The sequence below is a fragment of the Lucilia sericata genome, unplaced genomic scaffold, assembly GCF_015586225.1.
Source record: "Lucilia sericata isolate MDLA Ls3-8-SP2 unplaced genomic scaffold, ASM1558622v1 Contig000033F_arrow, whole genome shotgun sequence".
Lineage (NCBI taxonomy): Eukaryota > Metazoa > Arthropoda > Insecta > Diptera > Calliphoridae > Lucilia > Lucilia sericata.
Window position 1 is genome coordinate 349,672 of NW_023994071.1, and position 24,072 is coordinate 373,743.

Here is a 24,072-nt window from a genome sequence, read left to right on the forward strand (position 1 = left end):
TCTTCTTCTTCAATGATTGCTGGAATAAATTACTAACACATAAACTAGTTTTGACCAGATCTTGACGTGTGGCCATACAGATTTAAGGTTCAGTAAGTTTGAAAGTTCCGTAACGTTTCCGTTCTGTGACGTTCCGTTGACTGTGTTGTGTAGTTAGTTTCTATATAAGAACGTAGCAGCTGTTTTTAAGAATGAGTAAAAAAAGCAACTCTGATTTGTTGTGTCAAAAATCAGAGTTAATTTGGTTTCTTTGTGTTTTAAGCTAGATAAATCAATATTAAAATATAATTAACTATATTATTATATAATTAATATAAAAAGTAAAAATTTTATCGAAACACGATTTTTTTAATTTCTTTCTTGGTCTTTTCTCATTTTCTTATGTCGTTTATGTTGAAAGTAATGTCAACTTTTATATTTTCTTTGACATATTTAAGAGTTTTTTTTTCTCTTAGTTTTTAATTTTAAATTTTTTTCAATAACATTTAGTATGATAATTTTTGTTAATAAATATTTACTAACTTAAGTATATTAATTTTAATGTATAATTTTAAAGTATTTCAATTAATCGAAATAATTAAAATTTTCTGATGTACATTATTTTTAAAATATTTTTTCTTGTTTACATTTTTATGAATTTCATGTCAGCTGTTTATAGCTGTCACTTAACGTTGCGGATTGAATTCTAATTTCTACAGGTTCATCCGTAACGCAACTTCAACGTTACGGTCAAACTAACGACTTACACAGGTTTTCGTAAGCCAAAAACGAATCAGCTGATTCATCACCGAACGGAACGTAGAGACTAACTGAGCCTTTACATTTATTAAATAATTGTGATGATACGTTCTTTTGCTTTATGAAAATATTGGTATTGTCTTGATACGTTATTTTGAATTTTTGTTTTGAAATTTATATTTTTTGCGACAAATCAATTTGACTACATATAATCAATTTTAATTTGTTTTAGTAATTGTAATTAATGTCTGATTACATTTATTTCTCTAATAAATATTTGAAAATTGTATTAAACTAATTTAATTTAAGTCAAAAGTATTTTTTTATTTACTAATGACTAATTTATCATTTTAAGGTGCAATCACCTCATAACGCAAATGGATACTACACTATATATGGTGATGAGACAGATTACAATGATCATTTCAACGCGAAACTTGTAACTGGGTCAACTACTGAAGTTTATGCAAGAACTGGATATTTGGGATTTTTAAGACGAACAGAATGTTCGCAATCTGCGTCTATTTTAGATGAAACTACTCCAAGCATAGCAAGCCGAGATAGTGATAACGATTCACTGAATTCATTAAATCAGTCCCATGCTAATTTGGCATCAAACACAATTCATTTAGGAGAAACACAATCTAATGATCAAGAGCAACATGATGCCGTATACGTAGTGGGGGCTCTTGATGAAGTTATAGCATTACGTGGTATGAATTATCACCCCATTGACGTTGAAAATTCAGTTTTAAGATGTCACAAAAAAATAGCAGAATGGTATTATGATGTTATAATAACTTTTTTAATTATTTATTAATCATCTTTTTATAATTTTAGTGCTGTGTTTACATGGACAAATTTACTGGTAGTTGTTGTAGAACTAGATGGAAATGAATCGGAAGCTCTTGATCTAGTTCCCCTTGTCACAAATACTGTATTAGAAGAACATCAATTAATAGTTGGAGTCGTAGTTGTCGTGGATCCAGGTAATAATTATAATATTGAAATATCGTCATATGAAATCCAAAAAGCCCTAACTTATATTGGACAAATTTTTCAGGAGAAGCAAAAAATCTTCTAAAATGATAAATAAATAAAAAATTATGACCCGAGTTCAGATTATTTCCAATGGATAGTCTAAAATCGCATTTCGATTAAAGTGCACTTAAGATATCATAGTCATTCACTAAAATCAAAGGAACAAACATTTTTTTGGTAGACCAGTAGTGGTTACAATTCTGTCTACTGGCCAAGTTCTATCGATTCTGATTATATATGGACATTTCCACAGAAAAGTCCTCCGTGGCTCAAAAACTAAAAGTCATCAAAAATAAAATTTCAACTTGTATTATTATAGAAAAAGATTTAAATTTTATTGCATTAAAGACCCCAAATCTCATCTTAAAAACTATATTGAGAAATCGAAAGTTACAATAATATTCCAGGTATATTTTTTACTTTCGAAATCGAAAGTTACAATAATATTCCAGGCATATTTTTTACCTTTAGTACCATTTTCTTTTAATAGTTTTTATTGTTTTAAAATCTAACATTTAAATGGACGTTTTGGTACTTAATTTTCTATACTATTGAACCTTGAAACATGAAATTAAGCATATAGAGGCCGGATGTAGTGAGAACCCATACCTTTTGGAACTTTTTCGTTTTTTAAAATGTAATTTTAAGATTTTCTATCATATTGAACATAGACATGAGACTTTCTGGTACTTTTTCATTTTACAACTGGTATTTTTAGATTTTTTGTAATAAAACGTATTGACTATTTTAACACATCATGGCGAAGGGTATATAAGAACTCTTACTTGTTTAAAAATGGGTTTGAAGTCCAAAATTTTGTATTTTGGACTTCAATTGAGTGTTTGTTTTTAGAAGTTTGTCGAGGTATTAGTGGTTGCTATTGTTGTAACAGCTCGATTGTGGCCGATAGTTCTTTTCTGGGGAAAAAACTTTCGGTTGATACACTGTTGCTGGTTTGACAATCTTTGGCCCAGCACGACTCGGGTCGTTCCGGAGCGAAGATCCAATTGTCGTTGGAACGAGGTATTAGTGGTGGTCTTCATCGCCTTGATGAAATACTTGGCGTTATCCCTTGTCGTTTTAAACATATTGCTTTAATAAGATATTTTAATATACATCTTTTTGATTCGAATAAATCTAGGACTGTTAGGGACTTACTCAGATGCCACAATCTTAATTGCCAACACAATGCACTGCCAACCCATTATGATTTTAGGCATAGACTTCTCATAGACTTCTTTATCTTGAGCAATCATCTCGAACCAAAATTCTCAGACCAATTCCAGTCTCCTCATTTATCTAGACACGCTTTTATTTGCTTGTGTTTGGAATTCCTCATCAAGATAATGATGTGGTTATTGAGTTTAGGGACTACAATAAGATTGATTTCGATCTTTTTCATCGTAAAATAATTGAAACTGATTTTAGTTTGATTTATGAGACATCCGACGTGAATTTTCATGTTGAACATTTTAGTTGAGCAATATTAGAAATGTTATCTTATGTCCCTGTAAAACGCAAATCTCTTAAAAATAAAAGTAATTTAATAAATATACAGGGAGTCAAAACAGCTCATTCGTTACTTTTTTCATCTTTCAATTGTTAACTATGTTAGAAGTTTATTCTGCGGTTAATAGTTCTACCCTGAAAGAAGTCAATAAGACTTCTTCAATAGAATTGTTGGACATATATCTACCCATGTTAATGTTTCTTATCCTTTATCCTTTTCTTCGTATGTAAGACTGAGACTGCTTTTAATATTTTATTTATACAGGATATCCACGGGCTTTAAAGAATAACCTTCGATTTTTTTCTCTTAACATTGTTTGAAAAATATTTAACGATGTTGGAAATAGATTACGGGAACCTTCTTTATTATATTTGCTGTTTGGAAATTAGGCTGCAAAATTTTTAAATTTTAATTTCATTTATTTATTTTCATAATATGTAATAAAAGCCTAAGAGGCCAAAATAAAAATATTACATAGCAGTAACAATAATATCAGTGATTTGAAAAGAGTCTTAAAAGTTTCAGTCGAAAAACATTATTTGAATGCGAAAATATTTTTAAATCAAAAGGGAAGTGATTCCACCAACGTGCAACCCTTATAAGAAACGATTTAAAAAAAAATCGAAGATATTCTCGGTATATAAAGCTGCGGGTTTCTTATAGATCGCAAAAATATAAAGGAACTATATAAAGGCAACGGTCTACATACCTTAATTACTTTGTAAAACAAGACTAAATTTCGATGCATAACAAGTTCATTAAAAGTGCAGACAAGAAAGCGAATACAATATTGAGAGATATGGTCACGACGTTGAACATTATAAATAAAACGTACCACCATATTAATCATACGATTAACTTTTCTCAAATGCATAGAACACGTACCAGTAAAAACTTCAAAACCGTAAAAAATATCTGACATTAACAAAGCCCATGATAATCGAATTCTAACTCGATATGGCAAGTACATATTCAACGAATAAATCCGGCGAAAAATTCCAAAAAGTCTAGAACTTAACATATCAATATGATTAGAAAAGGAAAGTTTTGAATCCAAAATGACACCTAAGCATTTAAGTTGATCTACAAAATCAATACGTACACCACCTAAATACATACTAATGTCAACAAAAAAAACGATTAGTAGGACCAAACATAATGGCTTTGGTTTTGGAAGAATTTATATTAAATGAGTTAAGTGAGGTCCACTCAAGGACCCGTTCTAAGCTAAAGTTAATGTTATTCACCAAAACGTCTTCAAAATCCAAAGAGCATTTAAAAACCAAAAAAAAAAAAAGGAAAAAAAAAACATCATCAGCAAATAAAAAAGTATCACAAATTGAAGAGTTAACAAAATAGGGTAGACTGTTTATATATAACATGAATAAAAGAGGTCCTAAAACAGATCCGAACTAACCCCATTTAAAACTACAAATTGTGATCTGTTAGACAAATATGAAAATATAAGCTTACAAGCAGAACCAGAAAAATTAAATTCATCCCTTAGCTTACATATCAAACTGTAATGGCTTATAGAATCAAACGCCTTCGAAAGATCAAGAGAAATAAGAACACTATAGTTGTTGTAAAGAAAGTATGTGATCTTTCATGATCTGTTCAACAATCTTCGATAAAACAGGAAGAATTGAGATAGGACGAAGATCACCAGGACCATGAACAACTCTAGACTTTGGAATAGGAACAACTCTAGCTATCTTCCAGTATGAGGGAAATTTAGAAGTAGTCAATATATTATTAATTAGAAAAAGTAAGTGTTCTGATATTAAAGGAAAAGAAAAGGAGTTAATCAAATCATCAAATTCAACGATATCGTGAGAAGTAGTTGAATTTACAGATACAAAAAAATCATTTAATTGATTAGCATCTCCCTCATATGTGCTTAAATTATCACCAATACAACCAGACCCTCTTAAAACTCTCCATAAACCTGCTGAAAATGAAGAGAATGGAAAAATGTTTCCTTTTAGCCTTTCGAATTACACTTTTAGCCCTTTTAGTCAACAAGACGTTTTCCAATTCAAAACAGAACGATTAGATAAATACGCACGATAAGACAAATCACGAAGAGAAAGAGCAAGCCTAATATTACTGGAATTCATTCAATCAACATCATCATACCTAATTCTCTTTCTAACAATAGGAACACAAGAAAAGAGCAAATTAGTGAGATTAGATATAGAGGAACATTGGTAGTCGACATCGCCAGAATAGAATTGTGAGAAATCGAAATTAGACAACCGCAAATGTAATTCATCCCAATTAATAAGGTTAAAGTCGCGATATTCATAATACTCATTAACACGTTCAGCCCTGATACAAAAAGAACAAAATATTAATACATGATGAGAAATTGATGGGCATAGCATTTGTTCAGAGAGGTTATACAGAAGAAATATCACTTACTAACCAAAAGTCAATTAACGAAGTGGAACCGTGCGCAATATCAAAGTGCGAGGGTCGAGAATTATGAACTAGTGACAAATTACATTACGATCATTCCTGCAAAACCTAAATGCAGGAATCTCAACAGACTGACTAGAAATATCCGGCTTAAGCCAGGTTTCAGTAACCGCAAACACATCCAAAAAATAATGATTTACAAACGATCTCAATTCATCAATTTTTGAGTAATTACTTGTAGGTTTAATGCTCTGGCAATTAAGATGAGCAATATTAAAATTTTGGTTATGATTATGCAATACACTTCTCATATAATCATTACTACTGAATGAAGGACCACTACTTAGATCAAGAGCCATTTGATTCAAGTGAAAAAATAATAGATATTAACAAAAAACATTATAATTACACAAAAAGAAAATTAAATTACTAATTGTATACAGCTAATCATTAGTTATATGTATGTATATGAGATCAAAAAAATAGGTAAACTAGTAAAAAAGAAGTAAGAGTGCTATATTCGGCTGTGCTGAATCTTATATACCCTTCACCATAGTGTATTTAAAAATTCATTTTCAAGACTATATCATTATTATAGCAATAGCAAAACATAATGAACAACAACAACGCTAAAAACCAACAGACATCCAAACATACGAAACGAAATACAGAAAAAAACAAAAACAAAATACACAACGCAATGAAACCTACAGACATCCAAACATACGAAATTCAATACACCAAGAAAACAAAAACAATATACACAAGGCAATGAAACACACAGCCATCCAAACATACGAAACGAAATACTCAAAAAAAAACAAAATACAAAGGCAATGAATAAGCAGTGTTGTTGTTGTTTATTTTTTATGAAATTTTCAGAGGTTGTCTCGGATTTTTGCTTATATCTCCGTTGTTTATGAACGGATTTTGCTGATTTTAAATAGGAAACTTCTCGAAAGCATGTCTGATAGAATTATTGAAGATTTGAATCCCGAAGATATCTGGGGTCTTCAGAAAACTGATTTCAACAGACAGACGGACATAGCTTAATCGACTCCGCTATCTATAAGGATTCAGAATATTATATTTTGGAAATTACAAACGGAATGACAAACTTATATATACCCTTCTCACGAAGGTGAAGGGTATACAAATTGAAGTTCAACAAAAGGAACTATGCAAAATAATAAAAGTCATTTAAATTAAAAGACTGTAGATATTTAAAATTAAAATTGTTAATAATAACTCTAAAATAGGAATGAAAAACAATTACATTTGTTTTTCATTCCTCTTCCGCATACTTCACGCTAAAACAGACTTTTAATTTAAATTACATTTTGATTAGAATCAAAAAAGGTTTAAAAAATAGTTAACATAGATAACTAGGTTTGATAGCAAAAAATAAAATTATTAACAAATTTTTAAAAACGATGTAGTAAAGAATCAGACAGCGTTATGAATCATCACACTTCCATCAGACATAGTCAGTTTGACCAGCAAATTGTCACCATTTAAGATACGATACTTGTTTATGACCTTCTTTTGTAATAGTTTTCTGCAAATTGCATTTAATTTCCCAGCAGCAGGTCCATAATGATCATTTAAATAAATCCTTAGATCAATATTACCCTCAACAACATCAGCAACTTTTAAGGAACGAGTTTTAAAATAAGCACTCATGATGTTGTCACGAAGAAAAACGTTATTAAATTTAACAAGTACAGATTTCCGCTGATGTATATAACAAACGTGATTGATGTCATTTTTTGATTTGGAACCAATCTTTATTATCGGATCAAAAAGGTTTTCAATTCCATTAGGAAGACCACTAATGATGATATCGGCTCGATTTAAACGCCTATGTAATACATAATTCTCATTTTCCAAAGCCATAATTTTAGTTGAGGTGGACTTGTCAATATTTGCAATTAATTTATTACATTTAAGTATCTCAGACTTCATCTCCTTAAAACATGAGGCCATTTCAGACCTGAAGCTGGCAATAGTGTCAGCCAGAGTTTGTTTTATGGAGGACTGTTCGTTGTCAACCTTCATAATAAAATTATCAATTTTTGTGTTAAGACTACTCAAATCAGATCTGGCAGATATATGGTCATTCTCAATTTTGTTAATAAAATTATCAATAACACTTTTTAGAGCACATATTTCACTTTTCACTGAACCATCAATTTCGGGTGTGTAAAATAAAAAAACAAGTTTTAGAAAGCAAACTATTATGTCGTTTTAAAATTCTGCGAGCTTCTTTATTATTTCAATTATTTAAATTCAGTATAAGTTTTTTTTATTATCTTAGTTTTCAATTATCTTTCTTTTTGGGCTACAAATGTGGTTTAAAATGGCATTTCAAAAGATCATTTTAATGCACATACAACCATACAAATTTAACAGTGTTAGAAAATGCTATTTTTCTTCAAGGTCGTATTTTAAGTTATTATTAAATTTCTGTCGGTAACAGTTCTCCCCCCAGTAAAAACACCCTGTTTGAGGTTTTACTTCATTCTATTGCCGACATCTAGTATCGCTAATTTTACTGCAGGCCTCTCGACAATTCCATTAATAGTTTTGATTTTTGCTCTACGCACTTGACCGTCTCTCGCTTTTATCACTTCAATTATCTTTCCCCTACTCCAGGTATTTCTTTTTGAATGAGCACGATATCATCCACCTCAATTGGCTTGGCATTTTGTGACCACTTACTGCGTCTAGTAAAGGTTGGCAGCATTTCTTTAACCCAAAGACGCCAGAAGGCATTAGCAATTATCTCGCTTTGGCGGTAGCTCATTCTGTAGTCGATGTTGTCAAATTCACAAAACGGCTTACTTCCATTTGAGCTTCCCAAAATAAAATGGTTTGGAGTATGGCTTCTTGATCAGCATAACAATGGAAACTTAAGTGAGAGGTCTTGAATTGACAATCATTTCCACTTCCATTAGTGAACTTCTCAAACTCTCATCAGTAAACCTCTGAGTAGGGCAAATTTTATATAAAATATTTTTTATGGTTCTTATTAGTCTCTCCCACGCCCCTCCCATGTGAGGATCTGCCGGGGGATTAAACCTCCAAGATATTCCTTTGTAAGCCAATTTACTATGGACTTCATTAAAGTTGATGTTTTCTAACTGCTCTCTTAAAAACCTATCAGCGCCACGAAAATTTGTTCCATTGTCGCTAAATATTTCGGCTGGTGATCCGCGCCTACCTATGAAATTTCTTAAGCACATAAGGAAAGAGTCGGTGGAAAGGCTATGAGCTATCTCAATATGTATTGCTCCAACAGTTCAGCAAGTAAAGATCACGCCCCATCGTTTTAGAGACTTTCGTCCAAATTTGACAGCTAACGGGCCAAAGTAGTCTGTTCTCACATATGTAAAGGGTCTTAAAAAAGCTCCAAGGCGTGCTGGTGGTACTGGAGCCATTTGTGGTGAAATTGGTTTCGCTGATTCATTTTTGCACCACTGACAATTTTTTCGTATATTTTTGTAGACTACTCTTAATTTCACAATAAAATAAACATGCCTAATTTCATTCAAAACTGTTTCATGATTTGAGTGATGGAACGCAAGATGATAATTTGTTATTATTAATTTTGTAATGTGGTGGTTACCTGGGAGTATGATTAGATCCTGCTGTAAACCACAAGTAGAGCTTGCATATTGAGCTCGATTTTTTACTTTAATTATTCCATTGTCGTCCATATAGAGATTTAGTTTGTAGCACACGCCGTCTTTTGGAATTTCTCTACCAAATTTAACAGCATAATATTCATCGGGAAAAGCTGATATCTGCACCATCTTATAAAGTATATTTTGGGCTTGGTTAAGATGGGAAACAAGCAAAGACTTTTCTACCTGCATTCTTTTAGCTTTCTGATAGCAGCGATCCATATACAACAACCAATTACCAACTGCTCGATAAAGTCTAAACCAACTAGAAAAATATAGAACATTAAGTGAGATCATAGTTGACTTACGATTGTGAATATTTAAATGACATGGGCGAATTTCTAATTTGAATTCATCTTCTTCAACTTGATCTAAATTTCTGGGCCAGTTATTTTCGGACTTTTCTAACCACATGGGACCATTAAACCAATCTCTGTAAGTGTCACCATTAGGTGTTCTAAATTTTGTGGCCTAGTCTGCCACATTCAAAGTACTAGAAACCCACCTCCAATCGTCAGCATTGGTGTATTTCAAAATTTCGGCAACTCGGAACATGACAAACTGCTTGTACTTTCGTGGATCGCCCCTTAGCCAGTTTAAGACAGTTTTTGAGTCAGTCCACATGACTGTTCTCATAAGTCTTGTGCCAATGACCGCCGCTAGCAATTCGAGGCTTGGTACTGAGATTGGTCGAAGTGGGGCTACCTTTGATTTTGCTGCTACAATTTTAAAATAGGTTACTGCTGCGTAAGCGTCTAGCATCGACGAATGTGTGCATCTCCGCAATAAAGTTATGTTGTAAAGCTAGGGAGTAGCAACGTCGTATAGACACAGCATCAATTGTTGGTAAATATGATAGCCAGTTTCTCCACTTCCTATAAAAAGAGGTTGGTCCCAGTCGATTCCAGATCGCCATATCTCTTGAAGGATAACTTTTAGATATGACATAAAACATGCCACAAAGCCTAGTGGGTCAAATACAGACATCAATACTTGAAGTTAGGGTTGCCAGATTCCGATTCGCAAAAAGCTGGACATTGGGGTTTAAAAAGCTGGACATAAAAAAATACTGAGAACATGTTAATTTTGGTTTTGTGTAAATAATTTCACAGTGATACACCAAAAAGGTGTATTAGGTTCTCATATACCAATTCCGTTTTGTTATAGTCCATAGAGTACGAATATATTTTTAGTTTTCCCCGATCACTTCGTTAACTTAGTTTTTAAGATGTGAAAAAGCGCCATTTTTGAAGTTTTAAATTTTAAAAATCATAAGTACGTAAGCTGTACGTAAAGAAATTGACTATCGCTCGCAATAATAGGTCTTTTCGCGTACTTTCCTGTAAGAAATATCCAGTAACTTTATGATAGAGAGTAATTTTTAATTTACCCTCAATCAAAAAAATATCAAAAAAGTACGCGAAAGCCAATTTTTTAAAAAAATGTGCAAGTTTTTGTTTATAAACTAAGATTAGTAATGCCTTTTTGCTGAAATCTCAATCGCTGACAAAACACTAAAAAACAAATAATTGTAACTTTGATTTTTCCTATAAATAAATGGATATTGAAAGTTAACAAAACACAAAATCGCTAAGAGAAAGACAAACTAAATTGTTTTAAAAACGCTAGATTGACAATATTTGTTATGATTTTTCACAACAAATAAATTCTTTTAAAAACTAATTTATGATAAATAAAATTAAAATAAATCTAATTACAAATATCCACCCAGTAAAAACTTCCATTACCATGCACAGTGGGGCAGAATGGAAATTTTTTGGAAATAAATCTGGCATTTCTAAACGGCTGATCCGATCGGGATAAAATTTGGCGTGAGCGTAGCCAAGGAGTATTCGAGTTTAAGTTTTGAAGATGAACCCTGCAGATGCCCCAGGGACGGCGCTGTGGCGGCTCAAAGTAGGGTACCTACGACATGTAAAATTTTTGAACTCGTGCCATTTTTTTGTTTTTCACCCAAATACAAAGATTTTTATATTTTGTGAAAGCGCTCGACGAGATCTTGAAAAAACATGCTTGGACATACTACTTATCTCTTATAATATCCGAGTTATAGGCATTTAAAAATTTAGTGATACAAAATTTACCATACCTTGGTCCGCCTTTTTTTGAATACCGGGCGTAATTTTGGACCAAATGGACTCAATTTTTTCTTGTTAGTTAGACAACAAAATTTCCAATAATATACAAAAAATTTCAGATCAATATTGTTTACAGATCCAAAAATATACGTTTTTTAATTTAAAAATTCAAAAAATTTTAGATTTTTGGCGTTTTTTTGCAAAAATGTGTCTTAACTCTTTTATTAATAAAATTTTTATTAAGAACATATAACAATTTTATAGTTTTCTAAAAGGTATCTTTACGCAGAACGCTTTGGCGTAAAAAACTTGTCCTATTTTTTGAAAATGTTGCCACTGCGTCCTTCCGAATATGACCTATTTTTTATCAAAACTTCAACTTTGGGCGACATGTTCTAAAATCCCAAAGCTGGGATCAGAAAACTGAAAGCAGTTTTGGAAACCTCAATATGTTTTATATTTACTCCAAAAGTATTTTCCCAGCCCTGAAAGAAATGTGGACCCTATGGGCAAAAAAGTAAAAAATCCCATTTTTGGGATTTTCATTCCTATTTTTGGGAATTGCGGGATGCCCTTTGACCTTTTCAATTTTTTTTTGCATATTCTTATTTGAAATGACAAATTTAACAAGCGTTGAAAATTTCATTGAGTTTTGTTCATAAATAAAGATTTTGTCATATATTACATATTTGTTTAATTTCTAAAACTATGATTTATATCAAAATTTTAATAGGATCGCAGATAGCTGCAACAATTTAGTCCATATTTATCCCTTAATATCATTTTTTAGTTAGATATGGAAATTCTTGACCCTTTACAAAAAATTTCAAGCCAATATCTCAATTACATTCAAAAATATGTTCATTTAAACCTGTGTCCTTTAATTTCATCTTTTTCATATTTTAGTATTAAGTATGACAGCACATATTTAAATCTTATATTTACCTATTTTCTATTTGTTTGCTTATCCTTATAATTGAAAGGTCCTATTATGCTTAAATTTTCAGAAATTTATAACTATTTTTTACCTAAATTTTTTCGACAGATCATTTCGTTCTGTTTCGTTTATGATCATGTAGGTAAAAATATACAGGTAATGATAATTTCGATTCATTCACTAATAAGAAATATCAATGACTGAATTACAGGTTATAGTAATATAGTCCTAAATGTTAATAGGTAGACAATTCGTAATTTTTTACTTTGGAATACCTGTATCGGAAATGACAAGAATTGGTATATAAGTAAACTTCTCAGATTTTAAGTACCATATTTAATAAATCTACAATGAAGATTACATTAAAGTACGAAGAGTTGTGTTCCGTTTTATGGAGTATATCTTCAAAAGGGCCAGAAAGAATTGAAGACATTTCAAATTATATAAAAACTACATATAGTAGAAAAGTAGACAAAACAGGCATATCAAAAATTGAAAACTTTTTAAAACTTTTTGATGTAAAAAGTAAGTCTGTGGATGGAAATCAAAAGAAATTTCGATTAAAATTTTGTAGTTGGATGGAAACTACTACGGAAATCTCAACTTACAACACATCAATAGGAGCGCCTTGCAAGTCATACGAAGACTTATGTTCAAGGTAAAAAAAAAGAGGGTCACACAAAAACTTTTTTCAATCTCAAATGAGGAAATTGCTGATACATTTAACGAAATGCTGAAAAAGGAAAACCAACATATGGATGTCGTACATATTGCAACTATTCTTCCTAATGCATCACCAAAACGACTTAAGCGAATTGTGGAAAGTATACCAACTCCAACATCATAATCAAATTTTACTGAAGAGGAAGCAATAGCGCTTATGTTGGAACTGGGTCTCAGTCGAAATAAGTACCAAATATTAAGGAAAGCTCTGCATGAAAAAGGACACAATATATTACCATCATACAAGGCGATCCAGGAAAAAAAAAAAAAAAACAAACTATCCTACTAAATCAACAAAAAATAATGAAGAATTGAAAGAACTGAGAGCTGCGGAAAAAAGCAGAATCCAAGAAGTTCAGATGGGATTAAACATCGACAAACCACTTTCAAGTTGCGGTAGTACAAATGACGGTAATACGTCGAGAAGGTTTTTTCGTGATTTTGAAATTACTTCAAAAATAACTGGAATCGACAAGGAGTTGCTTCGAAGAGTTAAAACTATTTTAATGGCACTGAATAGTAAACATAAAATTAATGAAAATCGATTTGGGGAATACACATCTGAAATTTCTAAATTACTTGTATCTCTGTATCCATGGAGGGAACTAACACCAACAGTACACAAAGTATTGTGTCATGGTCAAATAATAATTGAATCGAATATTCTTCCACTTGGAGAGTTAACAGAAGAAGCCCAGGAAGCGAGGAATCGAGATTTTAAGCATGTTCAACTATTCAGCTCAAGAAAATGCTCCAGGCAATCACAGAATGAAGATATTTTTAATAGTTTACTTCTATCTTCTGATCCTGTTCTTTCAACTATGCGAAAAAGATGGATTTGTTATGAAACTCTATCATCTCAAAACAAGGAAGATTTAAAGAACTTATATTACCTTCTGGATATGTATACCGATATGACAGATTATTTTATAGAAAATAAGTAGTGTTAGGAATTAACTATATAAGTAGGTTGTAAGAATTAATTGTATTATGTTTAAGATAAACAGTTCAAATAAAAAAAGCTATTATACTAACTGATGATATTGTATTAAATTGTGTTTTATATTTCGGTGGGCGGGAAAGGTAATTTGTGTGGGGTGATTTAGGTGTTGTTGTGCGTGGCTCATAATAAAATTATAATTTTTTTTATTTTATATACAATATTATAATAAAATAATTAACTAAATAATTTTTAAAAATTGTCCAAATATTTTATTCAACACCAAATGTATGTTCTGTCATACTTAATACTAAAATATGAAAAAGATGAAATTAAAGGACACAGGTTTAAATGAACATATTTTTGAATGTAATTGAGATATTGGCTTGAAATTTTTTGTAAAGGGTCGAGAATTTCCATATCTAACTAAAAAATGATATTAAGGGATAAATATGGACTAAATTGTTGCAGCTATCTGCGATCCTATTAAAATTTTGATATAAATCATAGTTTTAGAAATTAAACAAATATGTAATATATGACAAAATCTTTATTTATGAACAAAACTCAATGAAATTTTCAACGCTTGTTAAATTTGTCATTTCAAATAAGAATATGCAAAAAAAAAAATTGAAAAGGTCAAAGGGCATCCCGCAATTCCCAAAAATAGGAATGAAAATCCCAAAAATGGGATTTTTTACTTTTTTGCCCATAGGGTCCACATTTCTTTCAGGGCTGGGAAAATACTTTTGGAGTAAATAGAAAACATATTGAGGTTTCCAAAACTGCTTTCAGTTTTCTGATCCCAGCTTTGGGATTTTAGAACATGTCGCCCAAAGTTGAAGTTTTGATAAAAAATAGGTCATATTCGGAAGGACGCAGTGGCAACATTTTCAAAAAATAGGACAAGTTTTTTACGCCAAAGCGTTCTGCGTAAAGATACCTTTTAGAAAACTATAAAATTGTTATATGTTCTTAATAAAAATTTTATTTTATTAATAAAAGAGTTAAGACACATTTTTGGCAAAAAAACGCCAAAAATCTAAAATTTTTTGAATTTTTAAATTAAAAAACGTATATTTTTGGATCTGTAAACAATATTGATCTGAAATTTTTTGTATATTATTGGAAATTTTGTTGTCTAACTAACAAGAAAAAATTGAGTCCATTTGGTCCAAAATTACGCCCGGTATTCAAAAAAAGGCGGACCAAGGTATGGTAAATTTTGTATCACTAAATTTTTAAATGCCTATAACTCGGATATTATAAGAGATAAGTAGTATGTCCAAGCATGTTTTTTCAAGATCTCGTCGAGCGCTTTCACAAAATATAAAAATCTTTTTATTTGGGTGAAAAACAAAAAAATGGCACGAGTTTAAAAATTTTACATGTCGTAGGTACCCTACTTTGAGCCGCCACAGCGCCGTCCCTGGGGCATCTGCAGGGTTCATCTTCAAAACTTAAACTCGAATACTCCTTGGCTAGCTCACGCCAAATTTTATCCCGATCGGATCAGCCGTTTAGAAATGCCAGATTTATTTCCAAAAAATTTCCATTCTGCCCCACTGTGCCATGTAAGAAGTTAAAATGTTAAAATTTACTTACACAATAGCATTTTAAGTCATTATTTTAACACGGTGATGTCATTGGAGGCAAGTACTTACCACAAATTATTACAAGTAATTAGAAAAAGGAGTCATTGTAAATCACATGAACAAACATATACAGCATATGTATCTTCACTGGCAAGATGACTAATGAATTAGAAAGTATTTATATAACACATTATTAGTAAGACCTTATTAGACTACTTCTATGTAATCCAGACCATATATTGTAGTCATTGAAAAGTATGTTGTTAGGTAAGTAATTACAATTGAAAGCCATTACCCAGTTTTTGCTGGGCAGTAAAAAATATCCAGTAAAATCAAAAAATTCTCTATCAACGAACTGTAATTTTTATCGCCCTCTTACTCTCTCGTTGCATGTTTTCCAAAGTACGCGAACGGAATCCAATAACAATTGTTGCAAATTGTTACAAATTATTGAGTACGCGAACAGACCTAATATTTATAACGACATCAGCTGTTCAAGTGTTGAGACATGATGATACAAGAGGGAAATTATAACTTAGTTGTACAATCAGTATTGGCTAACATTATTTGACAAAGATAACGTAAAAATTATTGCAGTGTACTAAAAAAATTCTATTTAGCTGGACAAATTAAATTTTAGCTTGAAACTGGACAAGCATCAAAAAAGCTCGACAATCCAGCCAAGTCCAGCCAGGCTGGCAACCCTACTTGAAGTACTTCTCTTTTTGTAGGTATTATTTTTGAATTAAGTATTGGTCGCTTAAGCCTGACAAATTTTATATTCATTTTAAAGACGTCATTTTGTGGATCCCAATATAGACCCAGAATCTTTTCCCACTGAGACGAGTTCTCGTTGCATTCAAAAGATCTATTACCAAATTTATTACTTTCACCCAACGCATTTAATACTTTTTCAGAATTCGACGACCAATTGCGCATACAGAATCCACCTTTAGCATGAACCTCACGAATGTTTAAGGCCAACTCAATTGCTTCTTCCGTATTTACCGAATCAATGAAATCATCGACATAGTGTTGGTTCTTTATTGCATCTATAACCTTTTAATTTCTAACAAATTTCTCTGCATTTTTACAATACAATGTGAGCAAGATGCTCCAAATGTAAGTACTTTTAACTGGTAAACAAGTATAGAACCATCTTCATCCCACCACAAAAAACGTTGAGAACAAGCGTCCTCTTTTCGAACCTTTATTCTGTGAAACATTTCGACAATGTCTTCGCATATTGCTATAGTACTTATTCTAAACTTAAACAAAATATTTATAAGTGGTATTAGCAAATCAGGTCCTTTCATTAAAAAGTCATTTAGTGCATAATTTCCAGATTTTGCTGCAGCATCCCATACAAGACGAACTTTGTCGGGTTTATGAGGGTTTTTAACTATAAACGTTGGTAAATACCACATTTTACCTCCACTTTCTTTTAAAACACTATTTGGTAACCTGGCAGCATAATCTTTTTGTTCCAGGTTCAGAATTTGATTTTTAAGATTTTCAGCTAGAATTGGATCCTTTTTAGCCTTTTTCTGAATACATTGCAGTCGATTTATAGCTGTTAGCTGTCGTATCGCGATATGTCACTAGTCCAACGAATACAAAGGGGATCTCTAATACCGTACACCTCTAAAACGTCCGCTACTTCCTTTTCTAAGAGTGTTAGAGATGACCCGTCATCCATTAGAGCATAAATGCTTACAGATTTTTTGTCATTGTACAAAGTTACAGAGACAATTCGAAAAAAGGATTCATCAACGGATTTGTGACTATTAAGTATACTTTCAGTGCTATCAGATGGTTGCTCGTTGTTATGCAGTAGCGAATTGTGATTAACGATACACCCATTCACTCCACAAGGTTTTTGGAACCAACACCTACGTCGGTGCTTTCCCAAACATATACGGCATAAATTTTTGGATTTAACAATATCCCACCTCTCCGTTACAGTCATATCTAAAAATTTATCGCACTGAGCAATTTTGTGATCTTCGTTGCAAATTATGCACTGATACGGCTGTTTTGGGGAGATTGAATTTATGTGTGTATTAAGACGACCTTGCTTAAGGGCCCTTCAGACGATCACACTTTACGTACGACAAGTCTAATGGAAAAGTAAAATGAAATTCCATCGGTATGACAAAAAAGAGAATAAAAGTCGTATGATTTATATTTTTTGTGTTTACACGATTGGTATAAAACAATAACAAAGTAAGATGAAACAGCGGTTTCACTTTTTTGTATGTGTTTACATAAAAATACATCCCTGATCTAATGCGACTTGCTTGTTTTTTGAATCATTTCAAAAAATGAAGAGAGTCAAATTTTCCATCCGTATTCTCTCTCAATGTGTGATGATTTCGTTACATATTGCGTTTAGACGATCCCATCCGTTCTCTTCTATTCAAAATTTTGACAGATCATATTACTTGTGTGCTCGTGTGAAGTGGGCTTTAGATGATTTATTGGCACTGTCGAAAACAGGGATAGTAACCCGGCATGTAGCCTCCGCTATGTCATACAACCAATATGAAAGGTGCAGCAAATTTGGGTGAGCAATATTTTTAGAAAACAGTTCCTGCAATAGAGTAGGATTAGTTAAATAGTCGTCTAATTTTGAAGCACGTATGGTGGCGCAAATGTTTTTAACAGCAAATGCAAATTCTACTAATGTTTCAAGTTTACCCTTTTGAAGCGAAATTTTTCGAACTTCATCAATTAAATTTGTTAGCACACACTCTGGTCTACCCAAGTACATTTTCAAGGTTCTGATAATATCAGGAACCATATCGGGTAAAATCAACATATTTCGCACAACTTCCTGTGCCTTACCATACAGACATTTCTGTAATCTGATAAGATTTTCTTCATTACTATAACCAGCTACCCGGGTACTCTGCTCAAAAGCACTTATAAATATTGCCCACTCCTTAGGGTCACCGTTAAATGCTGGTAAGTCTCTAGAGATAGAATGTCGAGCAACAAGTTGTGTAGTTGTAATATTTATTGTTTGTATTTATTGTTTGTATTATTATCATTTGTAATCAAATGTGTGTTTTGTGAACCAGCTGTAAAGTTGTTTTGGTTATTAGCGTGAAGTATGTTCAGTGGTCGATCATTTACAAACGTCATATTAGTGTGATTGACATTTGTACTTTGATATCGAGGCGCAGTAATATTTGGAATTGTTGAATATTCACAATAACGATGTGTTTCACTGTTAATTATATTAGCAGATTGAGGTGAGTTTGTATGCTGACGATTGCTGCATGATTGTGAATTTATGCCCGGTGTTTGATTTGCGTTGATATTTTGAGAGTTATTCTACATTCTGTTTATACTCACTGTTTGATAACAATTTTGCATACTCTGTGAATTACCGCAATTATTATTGCCTTCCACTGGCCATGCATTTGTTGTTTGTCTGTTGTGAATAAATGGTTGACCCTCATTATTAGAACGAAGCAAATCATATTTTCGTTGAAGATATTCTTTTCTTAATTGCTTCTCCTCCTCAAGCTGTTGCAACTGAAGTTGTTTTTCAGCGCTTATATTTAAATGCAGGGAAGATGATTGCGGAGCATTGGAATTAGTATCTAGACGTCTTATTACTGGATCGGTTGGCTGAGCTGAATATCTTGCCGTAAATCTAACTAAATGAGGTTAAGTTCAGAAATTTCTTATTGCTGTACGGAACAATTTTGACAAATCCAAGTAAAAACATCTATATTGTCACGTATGTCCCCACAAGTGGTATGATAGTTACCAAGACATTTGGAGCACGTAACCATATTTCCATCATCGGGATCCATGCATAATATGCAGCTTGAATTTAAATTTCCACATTGCATCATTTCCTTATTTAAATAAGAATTTTAAAGATTTGTAAAATAAAAAACCAAGTTTTAGACAGCAAACTATTATGTCGCTTTAAAATTCTGAAAGCGAACTCTTTATTATTTCAATGTTGTAAAAACAATAGCAGGTTCAATAAATGTGAATATTAATGAATATGATATTAGTGATGCCTACCGTCTTAAAAATATCAAAGATAAAGTTATAGTAGAATTTACAACCTATACCAAAAAATGGAATTTATGGAGAAAATCAAACGCCATAGAATCGATGGTAACATTATTAATAATGATAATAATAACAGCTATATATACATAAATGATTGTCTAACGGCCCACAACAGGAAACTTCTTTGGCTTGCAAACTAAAGCCAAAGAAGCTAATTGGAAATACATCTGGTCACGTAACGGATCCATATTTGCCAGAAAAACGGAAAATACTCCCGCAATCCTTATAAAAAACACTGCTGATATTGAATTGATCGCTTAGACCTGTTAATGTCATTAAACTTTTTCCCATAAAAAATCTTATAATACACCGATCATTAGACCCGTTAATGTCTTTAAACTTTTCCCCACAACTCCACTTTTCTCAAGTATTTATCGTTAGACCCGTTAATGTCTTTAAAATTTTCCTCACAATATAATTCCCAAATTATCATATAGTTTTAAATAAAATAAACTATGAATTTCAAACAAGAAAAACACAATTGTTTTAATCAAATCGAAAAAAATTTAAGTTATCCCTTTACTATTTTACATATGAACATACATACGCTCACTCCGCAAAAATTTTAACACCTTTCTTGCTACTATACACAATATTATAAACAATATAAAAATCATTGTACTTGTTGAAACAAACATAAACGATAATGAAACTGATTTTTACAAAATTAAAGGTTTCAATTCTCTCTTCATAAATCGAGATGGTGCTGGAGGAGGAATCGCGGTTTACATTAAAGAAGAATTATCAATTTCTACCAACAACATAAACACAAACTCATTTGAATTGCTAAATACTGAAATAATGATAAACAATAAACCCCTCACACTCCTATCTACCGACCAAGCAATTATCATTGGAGACATCAACATAGATATATTGAAAAATAATTTAACAACAAAAAAATATATGGATATTATGATGTCAAATGGTTTTGAGAGTGTAATAAATGAGAGTACACGTGAAGATGCACAAGCAGGCACACACACATGTATTGATCACAGGGATGGCAAAATTGGTACGATGGTACTTTTTTTTGGTACTTTTTGATGTTCAAAAGTACCGTGATACTCCCGAGTCTTATTTGATATATGAAATTCCTAGAATGTTTTAGCACATATCTACATATAATTATCAAAAACGCATCAACTAAAAGTTCTAGAAAAAAACGGCGAATAAAATTATAGAGTAATGGAATTATCTTCACTATTACCAGAATTAAAGAAATCTAATTTTAGAATCCACTTATTTAGAAGTATGTTTGCAAATCACTAATGCAGCACATTTCGAAATGGTATTTAATATTTTTTTCTTGATTGGCATTATATGAATATTAATCTAATTAAAATTCCATTGATAATATTTTATGAGAAAATTACCAAAAATTTCAATATTGAAAAAATGTTTGACTTTAAAACTTATTATTTCCAAATGACAGAAACTCGAAGGTTTCAATTTCTATCTAATATAAAACGATATGTTTTGAAATTAAGCATTCAACCAAAGATAATATAAGAAATATTTGGTCAAAAATATTTGGACTTTAAAGCAAATTATTGTTTGTTGTCATATTCAGAATCGGATGTACTAGGAAATATCATATGTAAAGTCTCATGTCATGGAGCGCAATGTGTAGAATTTGATATGACAATCGATTTTTAAAAAATTAACACCTACATATTTTAATTTAATAACACATATATAAGAGATTTATTTACAATAAGCTATCGTTACTAATACTTGTAGCTCAATTATTAGCGTTAAGTTGAATTTCTAAATTTATTCTTTTGTAGGGTTAAATGTGGCCTGAATTTCATTAAGGCCATATTTATTAAAATATAACAACGGATTTATTATAATATAACAAAATGACTGCATTAAATTTAAATATTAAATATTTACAAAGTACAATATCGGGATGATATTTTTATTGGAGCTATTTGATACCATGTACCCATTTCCTGGACAAGAAATTTCATCAAGTCATATCTAAAAGGTTAACATTGAGGGATAGACAAATATTCATCATATCAACATATAATGCCCTTTCTACTTCCGTTGTTTATTGTTTAAAAATGTCTAAATATATGTAAATGCATTTAAGAAATTACCAACTTTCAGCAAAAAAATTATTTTAGTACTCTGAGATCCAAAAAAGTACCCTCAGAAATATTTTTTGATACTGAAGCAAAATCTCATTTTCCATCCCTGATTGACCACTGCTTTGTGAGAAACAAGAACAAATCAACTGGATATTCAGCAGTAATAACAACAGCAATTGCTGATCACTATTGTATTCCCTGTTGTGTAGATGAGAATGAAAGAGAACGTGATAATGTAAACAATCAGAGATCGCCAGCCTGTTTTGTTGCTCCCCAGGGAGTCCCGAACCTCTTTTGTAACAAATCATTAAATAATAAAAAAGTGAATAGTTTAATAAAAGAAATAAATTGGTTCAGTTTAATCAATAACAGCGACAATGTTAACGATTTGTTTAGTAATTTCAATGCCAAATTTAATGATATATATAAAAAATCTGTGATAGAAAAACGAGAAAAAAATAGAAAAAACAATCCGTGGATAAACAATGAGCTAATATTATGTTGTGAAAAAAGGGATGAACTTTATAGAACTAAATAATAAGAAAAACAAAGATTATGAAAAAGAATACAAAACATTTAGAAATTCTTTAAATAAAAAAATAAACTTTACTAAAAATAATTATTATAGAAAAAAGTTTATCGAAAATAGGTGCGATATGAGAAAAACGTGGCATTATAAATGAAATAAATGGCAAAAGAGTAATAAATTTAGACGAAACCATAATAAAAAATTTCAAAAATGAATCACTTCCAGATATTTTAAATAACTTTGTTACCAATCTAAAACAAAATGTTGAAAAGATTATACACACATGTGATAAAAAAAACTCTAATCTATAATGAAAAAACTATTTGTAACTCCATTTTTGTTGAGAACACTAACGAATTGGAAGTATTTAATATATTAAAGACTCCGAACTCAAACAAAAGTGCGGGTATCGATGGCATTAGACCATGTGACATCAAAAATAATGCGAGTTCATTAACTACAATAATAACTCATATAATTAACATGATTATAACTCAATCTGATGTTCCTGATCTATTTAAAATATCTATTGTTCGTCCAATATATAAAAATGGCACAAAAAATGACTACAATAATTATAGGCCTATATCAATTCTACCAATCATAGAGAAAATTATGGAAGTGATCGTACGAAGACTGTCAAATTTTATTGAACGCTACAAAATTATCAACGAAAACAATATGGATTTCAAAAAAACAAAAGTATTAATAAATTGCTTGGAAACTTTTCAAACCATATCAACTCTTGTTTAAGCAAAAATCTTCATTGCTTAGCGTTTTTTGTTGACTTCAGCAAAGCATTCGATACCTTGAAGCACAATTAACTCATAAACACGCTGGATAGAATTGGAATAAGAGGTAACTGTCTAAATTTCTTTAAAGGATATTTAAAATGTAGGAAATTTAGAGTAAAAGTAGGCGATAATATGAGTACCGAAGTCAACGTTACTCAGTCCGCCAAGGGTCAAAATTGGGTCCATTGCTATATCTAATATATGCAAACGACTTAATTAGCATCCTAAGAAATAGCAAAACATATGCTTACGCTGACGATACCGTCATTATTGTATCAAATAAAGATATTAACACAGCAACCAAAATAATGCAAAACGAACTTAATATTGCAACGAAATGGTGCCATGATAATGGACTAATAATTAATGCCAGCAAAACGAAAATTATGCACATTAAACCACGCCATTTCAGGTACACAAATATAACCTTAAAGTTCCACAATATCGATTGTATCCACAATGAAAACTTACACGATAACGACAACTGCACAACACAAATCGAGTTAGTAAATAACTACAAATACTTGGGTGTGTATGTGGATCACAACTTTAAATGGCGTACACACATTGAAGAACTTCAAAAACAAATGCGTAAATCAGCTGTTATGCTATATCATCTTAGCAACTCAGCTACTTACAGCGTACTAAGACAGGCATATTTCTCGCTGACAGAATCATATATAAGACATGGTATCACAGCATGGGGCAGTTCAAACTATTGCAACGTTCTTCAACATTCCCAAAATAGAATACTGAAAATACTACTGGAAAACTATAGAAAATCCATAAAATATAATAACACCAACAATAGCATAAACCGCAATAGAGCCATTATAAATACAAACAACAATGGTAATGATAG

General features: G+C 31.4%; 1 protein-coding gene across 4 annotated transcripts in view; it reads left to right on the plus strand.

Annotated features, from left to right (window-relative positions):
• LOC119612092 (disco-interacting protein 2) overlaps positions 1-24,072 on the plus strand; it is a 291,223-nt gene that overhangs the window by 262,781 nt on the left and 4,370 nt on the right. For all 4 annotated transcript variants that reach the window (XM_037967842.1, XM_037967835.1, XM_037967819.1 and 1 more), the window contains 2 exons: positions 1,094-1,518; positions 1,579-1,727. In XM_037967842.1, the coding sequence (XP_037823770.1) occupies positions 1,094-1,518; positions 1,579-1,727 (574 nt within the window). The remainder of the gene's footprint in view (positions 1-1,093; positions 1,519-1,578; positions 1,728-24,072) is intronic.